This window comes from Lynx canadensis, chromosome C1, assembly GCF_007474595.2.
Source record: "Lynx canadensis isolate LIC74 chromosome C1, mLynCan4.pri.v2, whole genome shotgun sequence".
Lineage (NCBI taxonomy): Eukaryota > Metazoa > Chordata > Mammalia > Carnivora > Felidae > Lynx > Lynx canadensis.
In genome coordinates, this window is record NC_044310.1 from 146,575,859 (window position 1) to 146,590,677 (window position 14,819).

The 14,819-nt window shown below is 39.0% G+C and overlaps 1 protein-coding gene across 1 annotated transcript in view; it reads left to right on the plus strand.

The window, feature by feature from the left end:
* GALNT5 (polypeptide N-acetylgalactosaminyltransferase 5) overlaps positions 1-14,716 on the plus strand; it is a 41,534-nt gene extending 26,818 nt beyond the window's left edge. The window contains exons 6-10 of the mRNA XM_030327651.1: positions 1,151-1,268; positions 2,266-2,589; positions 7,470-7,550; positions 10,641-10,802; positions 14,018-14,716. Of these exons, the coding sequence (XP_030183511.1) occupies positions 1,151-1,268; positions 2,266-2,589; positions 7,470-7,550; positions 10,641-10,802; positions 14,018-14,158 (826 nt within the window). The 3' untranslated portion in view covers positions 14,159-14,716. The remainder of the gene's footprint in view (positions 1-1,150; positions 1,269-2,265; positions 2,590-7,469; positions 7,551-10,640; positions 10,803-14,017) is intronic.
* The last annotated feature ends 103 nt before the right edge of the window (positions 14,717-14,819 follow it).

Consider the following 14,819-nt stretch of genomic DNA (forward strand, 5'->3'; position numbering starts at 1 on the left):
CTCAGATTATATCCAACATAACATTGGGAAGAGAATGCATTCTGGATAGATGGGAAAGGACATTTGTCATTCAGACAGAATATGTGCCTAAGGGGAAGGGAAGTAGGTGTGGGGTAGGAATTATTTTACCCTTGAGATTGCTGTATACCCTAAACACAAGGCAAGCTCTCCACACAAACCCCTTTCAGCTGGCTCAATCTTAACACCATGGGAAGTGATTACTGCTGATTCAAGTGTAGTTTCTATCCCCCATGATCTATAACAGTAATGAAGACTCTGGAGTCAGACTCTGGATTCAAATCTCAACTGTACTGTTGACTGATGCCGTGAGCTTTAAAAGGTTACTTAACCTCTTTGAATCTCTGTTTCCTCAGTTCTGCGTTAAGACTAATGGAAGTAGCTACCTCCATTATCTGAGAATTAAATCTGATTATATAACATGCTTTAAAAAGTGTTTGCCACATAACAAGCTGTCAGTTAAGTCTGTCTACAGTTGAGGCAGTGTGGTGGAGTGAGAGATCATAACATCAAACCAGACCACCTAAATTGAACCCCAGATGTACATCATACTAATCTGTGGCCTTGGGAACATTTCTAACCTTTTCTGTGTTGTCCTTTCTTAATGGTATATAGTTCCAGGGTTTTTGTAAAGTCTGAGGTTATATATATATATATATATATATACACACACACACACACATACATACATATATATATATACACACATACATACACATATATATACACATATATATGCATACACATATATATACATACATATATACGCATACATACATACGTATATGTATGTGTGTATATATATAATACTTAGAGCAGTGCCTGGTACTCCCTTAGCACTAAATAAGCATTTTTAAAAATAACATATTCGGAGAGTTTGGGTCAGAGAGTAAAGACAATAAGAATCATACTTCCAAACCCCATCTTTGTTGACCCCAATCAATCTCTGCCACCATGAACCACGGAACTGATCACTTCAGTGCTATTTGTGACTCCTTTCCAAGACCTCCCCACACTCGATAGCTATTTTGAAATGTCTCTTAACTCCACCACAACTGCACAGGGGACCCACTCTAAAAAGTTGAATTCGCATGACATGCAAGTTTAAAAAAACAAACATTTCTTTTTGTAGGTGTCCCGTCATGGCGGGTGGACTATTTTCCATTGATAAAAATTACTTTTTCGAACTTGGAACATACGACCCTGGGCTTGATGTCTGGGGTGGAGAAAATATGGAGCTCTCATTCAAGGTATTACCAAGCGGTCCTCAAATTCTTTCTACAATTAAGAGTTTATCGTTTGGTTTCATTTTACTAACATAATCAGCTATGGGACTGTCTCTGGGAAGAAATTTCACAGAAACTTTAGGGTCTCTAGATGAATGTTTTTCTATCCCAGATTGAATTTGGAAGAATCAATAGCTCCCATGAAATTTATCAGAATTCCCTAGTATTTTATAACACTGTTTCTACATCTGAATATAGGGGGAATATTGTCTGCCATTTGACCTAAATGATGTGAGATTCATACTTCGTACAAAATATCTCCAGGAACATTTTTCTGATATATCAGAAGTAATGAAAGCATTCAGTAATGGGTCATCTTAGTGCAAGTGACAGAGGTACAAAAAGTGCCTTCAGAGCAGGCCATCAACAGGCGATATTGCAGCAACTTTGGACATCTCAGACAGCTCTGGGTATTTATGATCATTGATCAACACCTAAGAAATCCTTGGCAGTAGCCAGAGTGAAGAGAATCCAAAAGGCAACTGTTTTCTTAGGGAGTGGGTTGGTATATAGTAAAAGGGGTATTACTTTGAGCTCATTTTCAAGTTGTGTTCCATTAAGTTATATGGATCACCCCAAGATGTAAGGAGGGAAAATTGAAAGAAAAAAAAAGGAAATATATACTCCTTACCCTGATCCAACCAAAACAGGACTTCATACGATATATTTTATACATTGGGATTCTGTGAGAATTTCTTTATTAAAAAAAGATGTACACTGCAGCGTAGGGAAGAAAACAATATATATTTTACGAATCCTAAAATGCTCCACAGCAATGTGAAAAGCTAAATAAACCTGTTGAGCTTAATTTGAAACCATTGAAAAAGATTTTAGACGTTGACAGTAGTACTTCAAGCTGGGGGGGGGGGGGGGGGTCACCAGGTGGTTCCTGTCATTGTTAATTGCCCATGAATTGTGGGCAGTCATATGATAATTGATGCTTCCTATCAAACTGTTACAGGTATGGATGTGTGGTGGTGAAATTGAGATCATTCCCTGTTCCCGAGTAGGCCACATATTCAGAAATGACAATCCATATACCTTCCCCAAGGACCGGATGAAGACAGTCGAGCGGAACTTGGTGCGGGTTGCTGAGGTCTGGCTTGATGAGTACAAGGAGCTATTCTATGGCCACGGGGACCACCTCATAGACCAAGGGTTAGATGTTGGAAACCTCACCGAACAACGGAAACTTCGAAAGAAACTAAAATGCAAAAGTTTCAAATGGTATTTGGAGAATGTTTTTCCTGATTTGAAGGCTCCCATTGTGAGGGCTAATGGTGTGGTAAGTTCAAGGAGCAAGTTAAATTGTGAGTCCATAAATATTAAATTTAAAAACTCCTAAAAAAGTGTGGAAAAGAATGAAGGATTACACTATAAATAAATATCCAATATGAGGGCAGATGAGACAGAGCATGGTTAAGGATTAAATATAGGTGAACTTGAGGGAGGCTTTTAGGCAGCTACATTCATTGATTAATTTGGCAAGTACCTACTGGATATCAATAAACCACACAGTATTTCAGAACTGGATTATAGGGTAAATATGTATAAAGTAGACTTGATGCCTATTCGTGGAGCTTAAAGATGAGTAAGGGAAACCATGTACAAATATGTAATGCTTAAATAAAAAGTAAAATGGCTCTAATTTAGGGAACTGGTCCTTAGTGACCAGTCCTTCTAAGCTAGAATATTCAACTCTGAGGAGATATTGAATGCTAGCCCTCAAAGACAAGGGTCAGCCAAACTTCAAAAAAGAGAGCCCTAGGCAGAGGATGCCCCTTGTACAAAAACTCTAAGTTAGATGACCTTCTAGGCACTCAAGAACCGGAAAGAAGATGAATGTTGTCAGGGTGTGAAGGAGAAAAGAATGGCAACAGATGAAGAGGGAGAGGAAGGAAGAGTGGTCCCATGGGTCCTTATAGGCAGACTAAGGATTCTCCTTTCCCTTTCCTTTTCTTTTTCTTGTTTCTTACTTCCTTTCTTTTTCCTCCCTCCCTCCCTCCCTCTCTCTTCCCTGCTCTTTCTTCCCCTTCCTTCTCCTCCTTCCTTCCTTCCTTCCTTCCTTCCTTCCTTCCTTCCTTCCTCTCTCCTTCCCACCCTCCCTCCTGTCTATCTTTTCTTTCTTTTCCTTTCCTTTCTCTCTCTCTCTCTCTCTCTCTCTCTCTCTCTCTCTCTCTCTTTCTTCTCTCTCCTGAATGTAATAGGGAGCTATTGAGTAGGGTTAAGATTGGGATGACATGATTTAATTAGATATTCACAGATTTCAAACAGGAACTGAAAATAAAAGACAATGACAGAGAAAATTCCAGGGCACAACATAATGTACCAAAAAGGAAGAAACTGAGCTAGACAGGTTGGACACAGTACAAAATCTATGAACTAAAGCAAGAAAGTAGAGAAACTGGATGAAAGCCATTCCAAACCCATTCTAGGAGTGGGGCTTAATTTGAAGAGGATGGCAAGACGTGAGGATACTTATCATAAAATGGGTTTAGAGGTGATTAGTCAAGACTTGACCTAGAGCTTTTCCCAGTCATGCATATTTTTAATCCATGTTACTGCTTTCTCATTTAATTTTTATTTATAAATATTCCCAGCATTATTTTATTTTCTTTCAGAGTTTTCTTTTTCTTCATGCAAGAGGTTCTCAGACTTGACCATCAGTAAGCCTGCTATTTTAGGCCATGTTTTTTTTTCAATTCTCCCTAGAAAGTGAATTACACAAACCAATCACTCTCTGTCTAGGAAAATTCCTGATGGCAAGGACGTAGTAGAGTCATTCTCCCAGTGTAGGGAAGATCCTGGAAGAGTATAAAAAAGAGGAAACTTGAAAATTCAATTGACAAATAGTAAAAGTGATCTGTTTGTAACATACTGTAGTATAAAATGATCATTTTTATAGGTCAAAATAGAATAACAGCTATTTCAGGTGGTTTATCCTGATTTTTTTTTCTAGGTAACTCATTAGGGAGAACACCATGGATTTATACACTATTCAAATTATTTGTCTGTAAAATAAACTGACACTTTTTTTTTTAATTCCAACTCCTGAGTAAGGAAAAAAGAAATTGTCACCATATTCTGTCCTAACACAGAATCTCAGCAAGAGCATTACTGAACTTTAACCACCAGAGGGAACTAAAAAACTACCTTTTGCCTCTTCTGTGAGGCTAATGTGTCTAAGAGTTCCCATGAAATTTTTGAAGAGCTCTTCTATAAACAGCCGGCTGATGCCTGAGCTATAATATATTAAAATGCACAAAGTATTTTTAAATTATTTTTTTGAATTCTATTTGTTGCCTTCCTCAGACAAATTACAACCAAGATGCCACTGGCTTCTCTTTGAAGCAACTAGTAGGGAGCATTATTACCACTTAAAAAAAAAAAAAAGAAGATCTTTCACTAGACATTTCAAACTTAAGATTAACTGAACCATTATTTTAGGTGGAGAGTCTTGAAAAATCCCAAGAAAATATTTTACAATTTAAATCCAGTGAAAAGGTTTTTGTTTGTTTTCTTTTCTTTTTTATAAGAACCGATCGTTTATTGTTGAACCAAAAATGTTTGATGAATAAAAGAACCTCACTAACAATGTGTCTTTATACACATTGGATTAAATGGTTAGTAAGCAGCCTATAGCCTAATGTTTAGCAAATGCCGTGATAAACTGTGGGGAACTCCACCTCCTAAATTGGAAAACGAAAGAATTCAAAATGGATAGATTTTGAAAAACAATTGAAAAATTTACATACTGCCTGGTGAAAAAAAGATTGAAATGGTTTACATTAAAAACACAAATATAATTTTTTAAGTTTATTTATTTATTTTGAGAGAGACAAAGAGAGAGCATGAGCAGGAGAGAGACACAGGGGGAGAGAGTGAGAATCTCAAGCAGGGATCCATGCTCAGCATGGAGCCTGAGGCAGAGCTCAATCCCAGGACCCTGGGATCATGCCCGGAGCCAAAATCAAGAGTCAGATGCTCAACCTACTGAGCCACCCAGGCGCCCCTGAATACAAGTCAATGCTTAAAACCATTCGCAAGTCAATAAAGAATAACAACCCCTTAGCACTTCATAAATCGTTTATACATGAAGAAAAGCAGTTTCTCCAGAAATCTCTGATCAGGAGGAAGGGAAACAAATCTTCAGAGAACTGGGGGGGGGGGGGGGGGGGGAGTGGTAAGTAAGGGAAAGAAAAATCTTCTCCTTCCATCCAATGCCTTTCCATGTTTGGCAGAAGGGACTGTACAAAATAAATACAAAGTAATCAGTTAAACCAGGGGTTCCCATACAGTGCTCTGGGCAAGGTTAGTTGTGCTGCCAGAAATAGGATCCCAGGGCCAAATATATTTGGCAAACACACTGCACTCCCTCGTGTAGCAGACAACTAAACGTTACCGTCCTAGGGGTTCTGCCAGGTTCTGGAGCAGTCCAACCTGTTCAGCTGTAGTGAAGCCAGAGTTTTCCAAACACGTGGGAAGGTATTTTGTGAGTAATCCACAAACACAGAAGTTTATATTTATCTCAGTGAAAATCCAGACAACAACTGGATCGTATTTCCCTTCTTTAATCTCTAGGATTATCCTCCTTCAGTGCATTCTTATTAAATCTCTTCTCTGAAGTTGATTCCTTCTGTGTGTCCTGACTGCTCCATTAACTGGTGGTGGATTGTCTCTTCCCATATTTGTCACGTTAAATTGTGAATGGAGCTTTCTTTGGAGATTTCTGATGGAAATTCTGTCCTTCTAGAGTTCTTTTCCATGCCAGCCACCCTAGAAGTAACCACCCTGGCACTATTTTTACGTCTGTCAAAGTTCCTATCCAATGCAAGCAGTTCAACTTGCATCTCAAACCCAAATGAAGGTCAATGCAAGGTTCAGATTCCCAAGGGAGAATCTAGCTCCCCTGTTGTCTCCCTGTGCCACTGGGTAAATTGTTTTCCCCGGGACACCATTCTAGTGAGGGTCTACAGTTGTCCATCTTTATGTGAAAGACTGCAATCCCAACTCTCTGGCTTGTCCATGCCCAAGTTCTTTCTCCTGTCCTTACAATATCAGTCCGTTGCTTACCGGTATTTGCCATTTTCCCACTTGCTAAAAGGTTTTGTTTTGTTTTGTTTTGTTTTCTGCATTTGGTGGTCCCTGAATATTTGCCTTACTTTCTTGCAACCTAAGCTATGCATGTAAAAGTGAGGACCAACCAGTGAGCATGCTGTTATGAAGGCTCACAACTCTGTGAGCTGGACAGTTGCATCATAAAGCACCCTGGATTTAGAGCTCTGTGTTAGGCGCGATAGAACAGGAAAGGGCACAAATAGTGTCCCTGCCAACAAAGACTTTTCCCCCACTCCCAGCTCAGAAGGCTTTCCTGAGTGTAGATTTGACTCTACACAGCTCTTCTAGAAACCTAAGAAGTCTAAATTGCCCTATTAACTCACCATCTCATTAGCCTTCCCCAAGATGTCAAAGAGGGCAAGGGAATCAACATTTTTCTGCATTAAATGGTGACTTATAGAAAGCTGCCTCCATATTTGACCCTGTAAATCCACTAAAAACCTGGGGGGCCTGCCAGATAGTGTCTTTAAGCTTGGCTCTGTACTAGCTTTCATGACTTTCCTATAATGAATTGTAGCTTGCCTGAGTCATTAGGAAGATTCTGACAGGGAATCAGCTGGACTCTGCTGTTCTTTGAAGGACTCCATTTATCTATGATTCAGTGCCTAAGCAGTGAAATAGCTTGGAGGGGTCAGCCAGGGAACAGAGCCCATAACTGTTGGTTTGATTAAATTGCAAGTATGTGCGTTGACTTTTAATGTATGCATCAGAAAAACTTGAGACAAGAAAATAACTACTTCTCATGCTACCTTTTGCTCATTCCCTATTCAGCATTCCAGGCAAGGGTTAATTAAAAGCTTCTGTTTGTTGGCTCTGTGGCTGAATCATAGGCCTAAATTGACAGATTGAAGCTGTACTTTAGCAAGATTACATTATGTCTCTGTTAGAGATAGCAACCAATAAAATCGTATAGTGCTAAGTAATGCTAAGCTATCAACTTAACTATCTTTTAACCTTATTATAGTTTTATGGCCTGTGTTTTCTGAATGTCTTGTTCTACTTCAAAATATTTTTTTCTTAATGCATATTTTATATTTTGCTTCCTAGCTTATTAATGTGGCCTTGGGCAAATGCATTTCCATTGAAAACACCACAGCCACTTTGGAAGACTGTGACGGAAGCAGCAAGGTACCTGGCCTGGGTTTTCTCTCTCATAGGTGCAGTGGATAGATGGCACAGGTGTAGGTGATAAGTGCAGGGTATGGCACATTTACTGCTCGCTTGAGAAATTTATTTTCGCGTTTACAAACAATAATTAACTTATACATTTCTAAATAATCATACGGTTGGTGATAAGAGAGCCCACAACTAAACGTACAGACAGCGAGCAAGGGAGTAAAAGTGTGGGTACTGAAGTCAACCCACCAGGGACCCAATGCTGGCTCCACTGCTTTCGAAAGTGTGTTAACTTTGCAAACCCTTTAACCTTTAGGTAAATAGTCGTGATAACAGTCCCTACCCCTAAAACAGGTTTGAAGATCAAATTATGTGATACCGATGAAACATGTAGAATGATATTTAACACTTAGTGCTCCACAAATGTTCACTGTTATAATGATAAAGACACAAAATGTGAAAAATTTTAAAAAGTTACATATAAAGATAAAATAATAAAGGAAATGAAGGAAGAACATATTTTTAAATAATCTAAGGGAGGAATTTTGTTTTGATTCAGTCCCCTCCTCCCCATTCTCATACATATAAAGGAGCATGTGTAATTTGCATATGTAATGCAAATTACATAATCCATGATCCATGATGGAAAACCCTTCAACAAATCTCTGACAAACTCAGAACACAATGGATAGGGGAGGAAGGAGGGCCCAGGAGCACAGGGCAAGGACTCTGCAGTGCTGGAGGTGAGCTCTGAGTGATGGGACCTCCCTCTTCAACATGCGTTCCCTACCCATTCTCATTCTGTGGGGATATTATTGGTTTGGGTGCCAAATAAAACTCATAGGAACATCAGTACATGAGTACAATGCAGCTTCCTAAAATTGTAGATCACACTTTCGTGGAGAAATTATTTTGTGATGACAATCTAGGCTTGCCCAGACTTACTTGTTTGCTTTGACTTAGAGACATTGCCTATATATATATATATATATATATATTAATGTTTTTTTAGTTTTGACAGAGAGAGAGACAGAATATGAGCGGGGGAGAGGCAGAGAGAGAGGGAAACACAGCATCCAAAGCAGGCTCCAGGCTCTGAGCTGTCAGCACAGAGCCCGATGCAGGGCTCGAACCCACAGACTGCAAGATCATGACCTGAGCCGAAGTCAGACGCTCAACCGACTGAGCCACCCAGGCACCCCAAGACATTGCTTATATTTTTTAGCACATTTCCTCTCCACTCTTAATTCAAAGCTGCTACTAGAAGAAAGGCATCTTTGTCATCTGTGTTGCTATAATTCAGCTAAGGATTATAAACTTGAAGCTAAGGGAACTCTCTTTTAATTAGGAAAGAAGGGAGGTAGAGGGAAGAGAAATGTGTCAAAAATCGTTTGAAATACACAACTTGCATATTAACCATTCCGAGAGGAAATAAAGTCATAAATTATAAAACCACAAGTAGTCCGCATCATATGAAAGCAAAATATTATTTAACTCAGTCCTTCAAGACTCATCATTTTAGTGATTTTCCATGCCTGATTAAACCAGTATTTCATCTGAAGACCCAAATTGTAGTCTGGATAACCACTGAGCCTCTCAAGGAGATACTAGGAGGTGAAAATATGAATATGCAGCCCCCTGCTTTCAAAAAAAAAAAACACCCATCTCCCTTTTTGTCTTGTTACTCATTTTTAGCTTCTGCTTCTTATAGTTTGTTTGAGTAATAAGAAGTAAGGGAAAGTTGGAGGAAGTTAACTTATCTGGGGCCGAATTAACTAAACTTTATACCAGTTAATAACATTCATCCAAAAAAAGCACAAAAGGAATAAATTTCTAGGATTAACCACCAAGCTCTATCCTTCACCCTACCTAAAAAGTCCCCTATTAGCTTTTCAGTAACTATTAACTTTTCAACCAGTTGAGATGTCCCTTCTAAAGGTAATATCTAGCTTCTCTTTGTAGCCACCTCGCTTCCTTGTACTATGGCATAAGACCATGCATCTCAAATTTTAATGTGCACACAAATCACCTGGAAAGTTTGTTACAATACAGATTCCGATTCAATAGTTCATGATGGGGCTGAGAGTCAGGCGTTTCAACTACCTCCCCGGTGATACTGATATTGGTCCAGGGAGTACCCTTTGAGTGGTGAGGTCTAACCCAATGACAAGTGCGATAATCTAACTTACATCTCAGTTACATTACAAATGATTCACTAGATAAAAACATTTAGATAGATTTTACCAGAAGTCTATTTTTTATGTTTATATTGGTGCAAAACAACAGACGTCCCCCAGACCAAGAGCCATAAAGTAATTGACCAGACAGTACTAGGTTGTAAATAACTGGAGAAAGTACTTATAAAAAAATCTAAAACCTGGTTTCAATACCTGAATCAGTATTTACTTTAGACTTCAGCAACTCTCCCAAACTGGACTTCTCCAAGAGTAATTCTTGGGAACTAGGGGATGCTAACAGAGCAGAGCCCGATGAGTCTTTCTGCTATCAGCAAAGAAAGATTTTTGACATTGCTTACATTAGAAACATTTTTTACCCTTAAGAAAGATTGTGGGCCTTTCCTACAAAGCCTCTAGGAGTCCAGTAATCTGGATACTCTTAAAGAAGCATAATCATTTCCACCAAAGTAATTTCGGGCTGTGACTTAGACCTCCTTGTAGCCCTAATGGCTGCAGGTGGTTTGAATGTTTCACTGCTTCAGAACACCAGGCTTATCTGGGGTTCCGAGTTACCTGAAATGACCTCCGTTTGCGCCTATGTACTAACTGCACTAAATAATTTTTATTATTGCAACTCACATTTATTGAGGGCTTACTGTGTGTTAAATAAACACCTAGCAGTCATTACCTCAACTCTCTGAGATACACGCTGTTGCTATCCAACTTAAAAATGACAAGAATGAAATGCGATATGGTAATAGCACGCCCGTACTGTCCGAACTGAAAGTGGCAATACCAGGATTTGGGTACAAAACATTTGATCAGAGTGCCCATCTCCTTAACCATTGCTAACAAAACTGTGAAGCAAAGACCCTACCTGTGTTTGCTGCTGAAAGTGACCTTTTCTTTATTCATTTCCCGACAGCTTCAGCAATTTAATTATACCTGGCTAAGACTTATTAAACATGGAGAGTGGTGCTTAGCTCCAGTCCCTGATACCGGGGCCGTGAGGCTGCACCCTTGTGATAACAGAAACAAAGGGCTAAAATGGCTGCATAAATCAACATCAGTCTTTCATCCGGAACTGGTAAGCAAAATATTTGTACCTCTTCTTTATCACAAATCCAACTTCCAATTAAAGGGGACATAAAACTCTCATTGTCGGCTTCCTCACTCAGAACCTTTAAATGTGCTTGTGACGATCGAGGCAAAATAAAAGTTCATACAGAGAGAGAAACAGATTTTTTTTTTTTATAAATTGGCAAGTCTTTCTTTTTCTTTTACAAAATTTATTTCAGGTAGGTTGTTTTAAATATAAGTCACCGGGTTCCTTGGTTACATTAGTATCAGCATCTTTGTTTCTGTAAGTCATTTGCTTCAGTCAACTAACAACGGCAAAAATAATGCTTATGGGCTAGAACTGGTTCTCAATGGTCACCAGAAAAGCCTATAAGGAGGCTTTTCTGCACAAGAACCAGTGTGCTTTCTACAAGGCCTGCACTTTAGGATGAATCCATTTTTTTTTTTTGGCATTCTGCCTCCTTTCCACAAGGGATGACTTTTCCTCATTCCCCACCCTGGTAACCAGAGACCTGGCTCTCAACAGGTGTTGGAACCAGCTCCCACCAGCTTGTAGGAGCTAATTGTGCGCTAACTTCACATTCAATGACGTCACATTGGTAGCTTGAAACAAGCCAGGATGGGAGTATTACATAAACCCATGCTACAGATCTGGGGGTGTTTGTCCAGAGGTCCAGCTGTTAATATTTCCTAGACCACCCCTGCTATATCTTCTTCATTCTCAAAGTCCTGACCGTTTCCCTCAATGGTATTTTTTAAAGTTTATTTATTTCTTTTGAGAGAGGGAGAGTGTGTGTGTGTGTGTGTGTGTGAGTGTGTGTGTGTGTGTGAGTGATGGAGGGACAGAGAGAGAGGAAGAGAGAGAACCCCAGGCAGCCTCCCTGCTGTCCGCACAGAGCCTGACATGGTGCTCGATCTCACGAACTGTGAGATGATGACCTGAGCCGAAACCAAGAGTCAGATGCCTAACTGCCTGAGCCACCCAGGCACCCCTTCCGCAATTCTATTTTAACAAGATATCAAATCGTAAGCTTTGGTGTAAGATCTTGGGGTGGCAAGAATAGTTTCAGGAGGGCCTTCCTAAAGTTTCTACTATCTCACTAGCAAGTAGCCATCAAATCCACAAAATGTACTGGGTGCATGAAGACCATCATTTTGCTCAGGCCTGTCCCCAAAGTCAGCACGCTTCTTTTTCTCCTTAGAGTGCCTCCATTCCTTTTGATGTCACAGCCAGTGACCACTCCCTTCATGACAGTTTTCTTCCCGCTGGGGATCAAAACCAGGGTCTGAGCAACACACTTCCCAACCTTCCTCCCTTTTAATTTTCTCTGTTATATTTCAGTTCCTTCTGGACATTTTTTTTTCCTTGTTAGTGATAATGGCTCTTGTTGACTTATTCAGAAAAATGAAGTATTGCTAGTGTACAAGTTACTAATTTTATATTTCATGGTGTTGGGAAAATGCATAAACATCTATTGAATATTCTCTTTGGCTTCCTTAACCTTATGCCAAAAAAGCAGGAGGTGGTGGGGGGATGGGGGAGGTGTTGGGGGAGGCGGTGGGTGCAGGGGAGAGAAAGGATGAGAATGAGAACACATTTTTCATCTCCAGAAGTGAGTCTGTTACCAGGAAAAAAATTCAGGCTGGAGAGAAAATATTTAGGAGTAAGCAGCCCTTAAATCACATAGGTCTTATTTACAAACTGGCTTGACCCCACTGAGAACTTAAGCCTTCATTAGCTGATTTTTATACAGGTTTATTTTGGTCCCTCTAAATGGTAAACCAGTTTGTAAAGAGAGTAATTTAATTAAGATAGCAAAAATTGGATAGCTGTTTCCCGACATTGGTTGTGCCTGTGACTTTGTATCATGCCACATAGCTGCCTTCTGCCTTCGGTTCCCCATTTCCATGCTGCTAGATGTTATGGAGATTAATATCTTAATAATAGCCTTCCTTATTTTTTCAGTATTTTGGTACTTTTTATACTAAACCTCCTGAATCCTCCAAAGCATGTTAAGAGAAATGGAGAATAAGACTATGAGTAACAAGAACATATCTTTTCTTTTAGCATTAGGAGTTGAAAGCTTCATGGAAGGAAGTAGGGTAATAGTGAGTTTGACCCTGAATACCAATGCATTGTTAAAATGATACATTTCCAACCTGCATTTCAAAGATGTTCTCTAAGCCCACCCACCCAAATGCTCTGGACTATGGACACCTAAAAGGAAATCATTTCATAGGTAGCTTCTAAATACTGGGTCATGGAATGACCCTCCACTACTGGTTCCCTCATCAAATGTCTTTAGGTTGGGGACAAGTTGTTCAGTTACCACTTTATAATCCACTGGCAGAACATTGTAGATAATCCAGGATGATTTTGCTCAAGGCCAACTCCTTTACAAAACCTTGAGCATACTCAAACATCGTCTTACCAGAGTCCTACAGATGACAATGTTTTTGTAGGAACATCTTTAAAACAAACTATTATGAAGTCACCCCTGTTTGATATATTCTTTTGAATAATTCAAAACAATGTACGTATGATTAAGATTACCTTTGTCATAGTCATGGAAAATTGAGAGAATTAAAAGGTGAAAAAATATATAAAGCCATAAGCATGTTCTAAATTGGTTATCCATTATTTCTAAGATATTCAGCAAATATTAACCAATAATAGAACTTCTCTGAAATACCTTTGACTTTTTTCTAAGTACCTCTGGATTTTCTGAACATCAGGTATTATGTACTATCAGAGATTATGGTGGAAAGATTATAAATATATACATCATTTCTAGCACTTTGTATTCCAAGTTTGCATTCTAAGGTATGAACTCAATTAAGACATTAACTAACTCACTTTTTGCAATGGGTATTTTTTCATGATCACCATCAATTAGAGAACCATCATCCATCAAATATAGTAAATGCTGTATGGAATTATTTTCTTTAAATAATAGAGTAATCAAACCTATTGTCAGAAAATAAATCTTTTGCCTCCTCCCTGAGGAAGTCGTAAAAGTCTTAACAGCCTTGTAGCTTGGCGAAGTGAGATAGAGACAAATTTAATACAGTCTAAAGACTGTGTGCATGTTGTTAATTTAGGCAAGAAGAATTCCTGAGGAACCAAAAATATAATTATCTTTTTTTTATTAGTTTGTATTTCTTTATATGGCAGTTGTCAAATTCATTCTGTGGCTCATTCCAGATTCTCTTTCTTTCTAGGTGAATCACATTGTTTTCGGAAACTATCATCAGTTGTTATGCTTAGAAGGAAATGTTTCTCAGAAGACCCTGAAAGTTGCTGCTTGTGACCCAGTGAAGCAGTATCAGAAGTGGAAATTTGAAAAATATTATGAAGACTAAAGAGCAACTAATATTTTTTATCCAGTAAACCCATTAGACACTGTGAAAATTACAGTGGAGGTGGGGACTGTGTATCTCCGTGGTAGTTTACATTCTCAAAATTAATAGCCTTTGAATAGGAGATTAAAAAACCCACAATAGTTAAGAAACCAAGAGTGAGCTCAGGGAAACAGTCTAACATTGGATTGGAGTCCTTCTTCAACTCTAGGTGGCCTTTTGAATTGCCTGTTTCCTGTCCTGTGCTGGACCTCAGCCTGCAAGCTTCCCTATGTGATCAAACAGGTAACTGGAAATGAAGCCAAAAGGACTGGAGGAAGCACAGTGATATTCATGATGACTGAGTCTGATAACAACCAGCTCCTTGGGCCTCACAAGTTGGTATCATCGATGAGAACCTAGACCTTTATTTACTATTTTTAATAAAACAATGACTTGAGTTCCTATGGTGAAAAGACCTTAGAAACACACGCAGCTGCCATCTTGATGAAGTCCCTTCCAACTACACTCATGTTCGCCTACCGGTGTGAAGAGTATCAATATCATACTCCCCAATGGTAGAGCTTTAATCTAGAGGACTACATAATGTTGTTTTGTTTTGTTTTTTCCCCATATGAGTCAATGGAAAAAAATTTTCAGTGAGGAAGTCAAATGCTGATTCAAT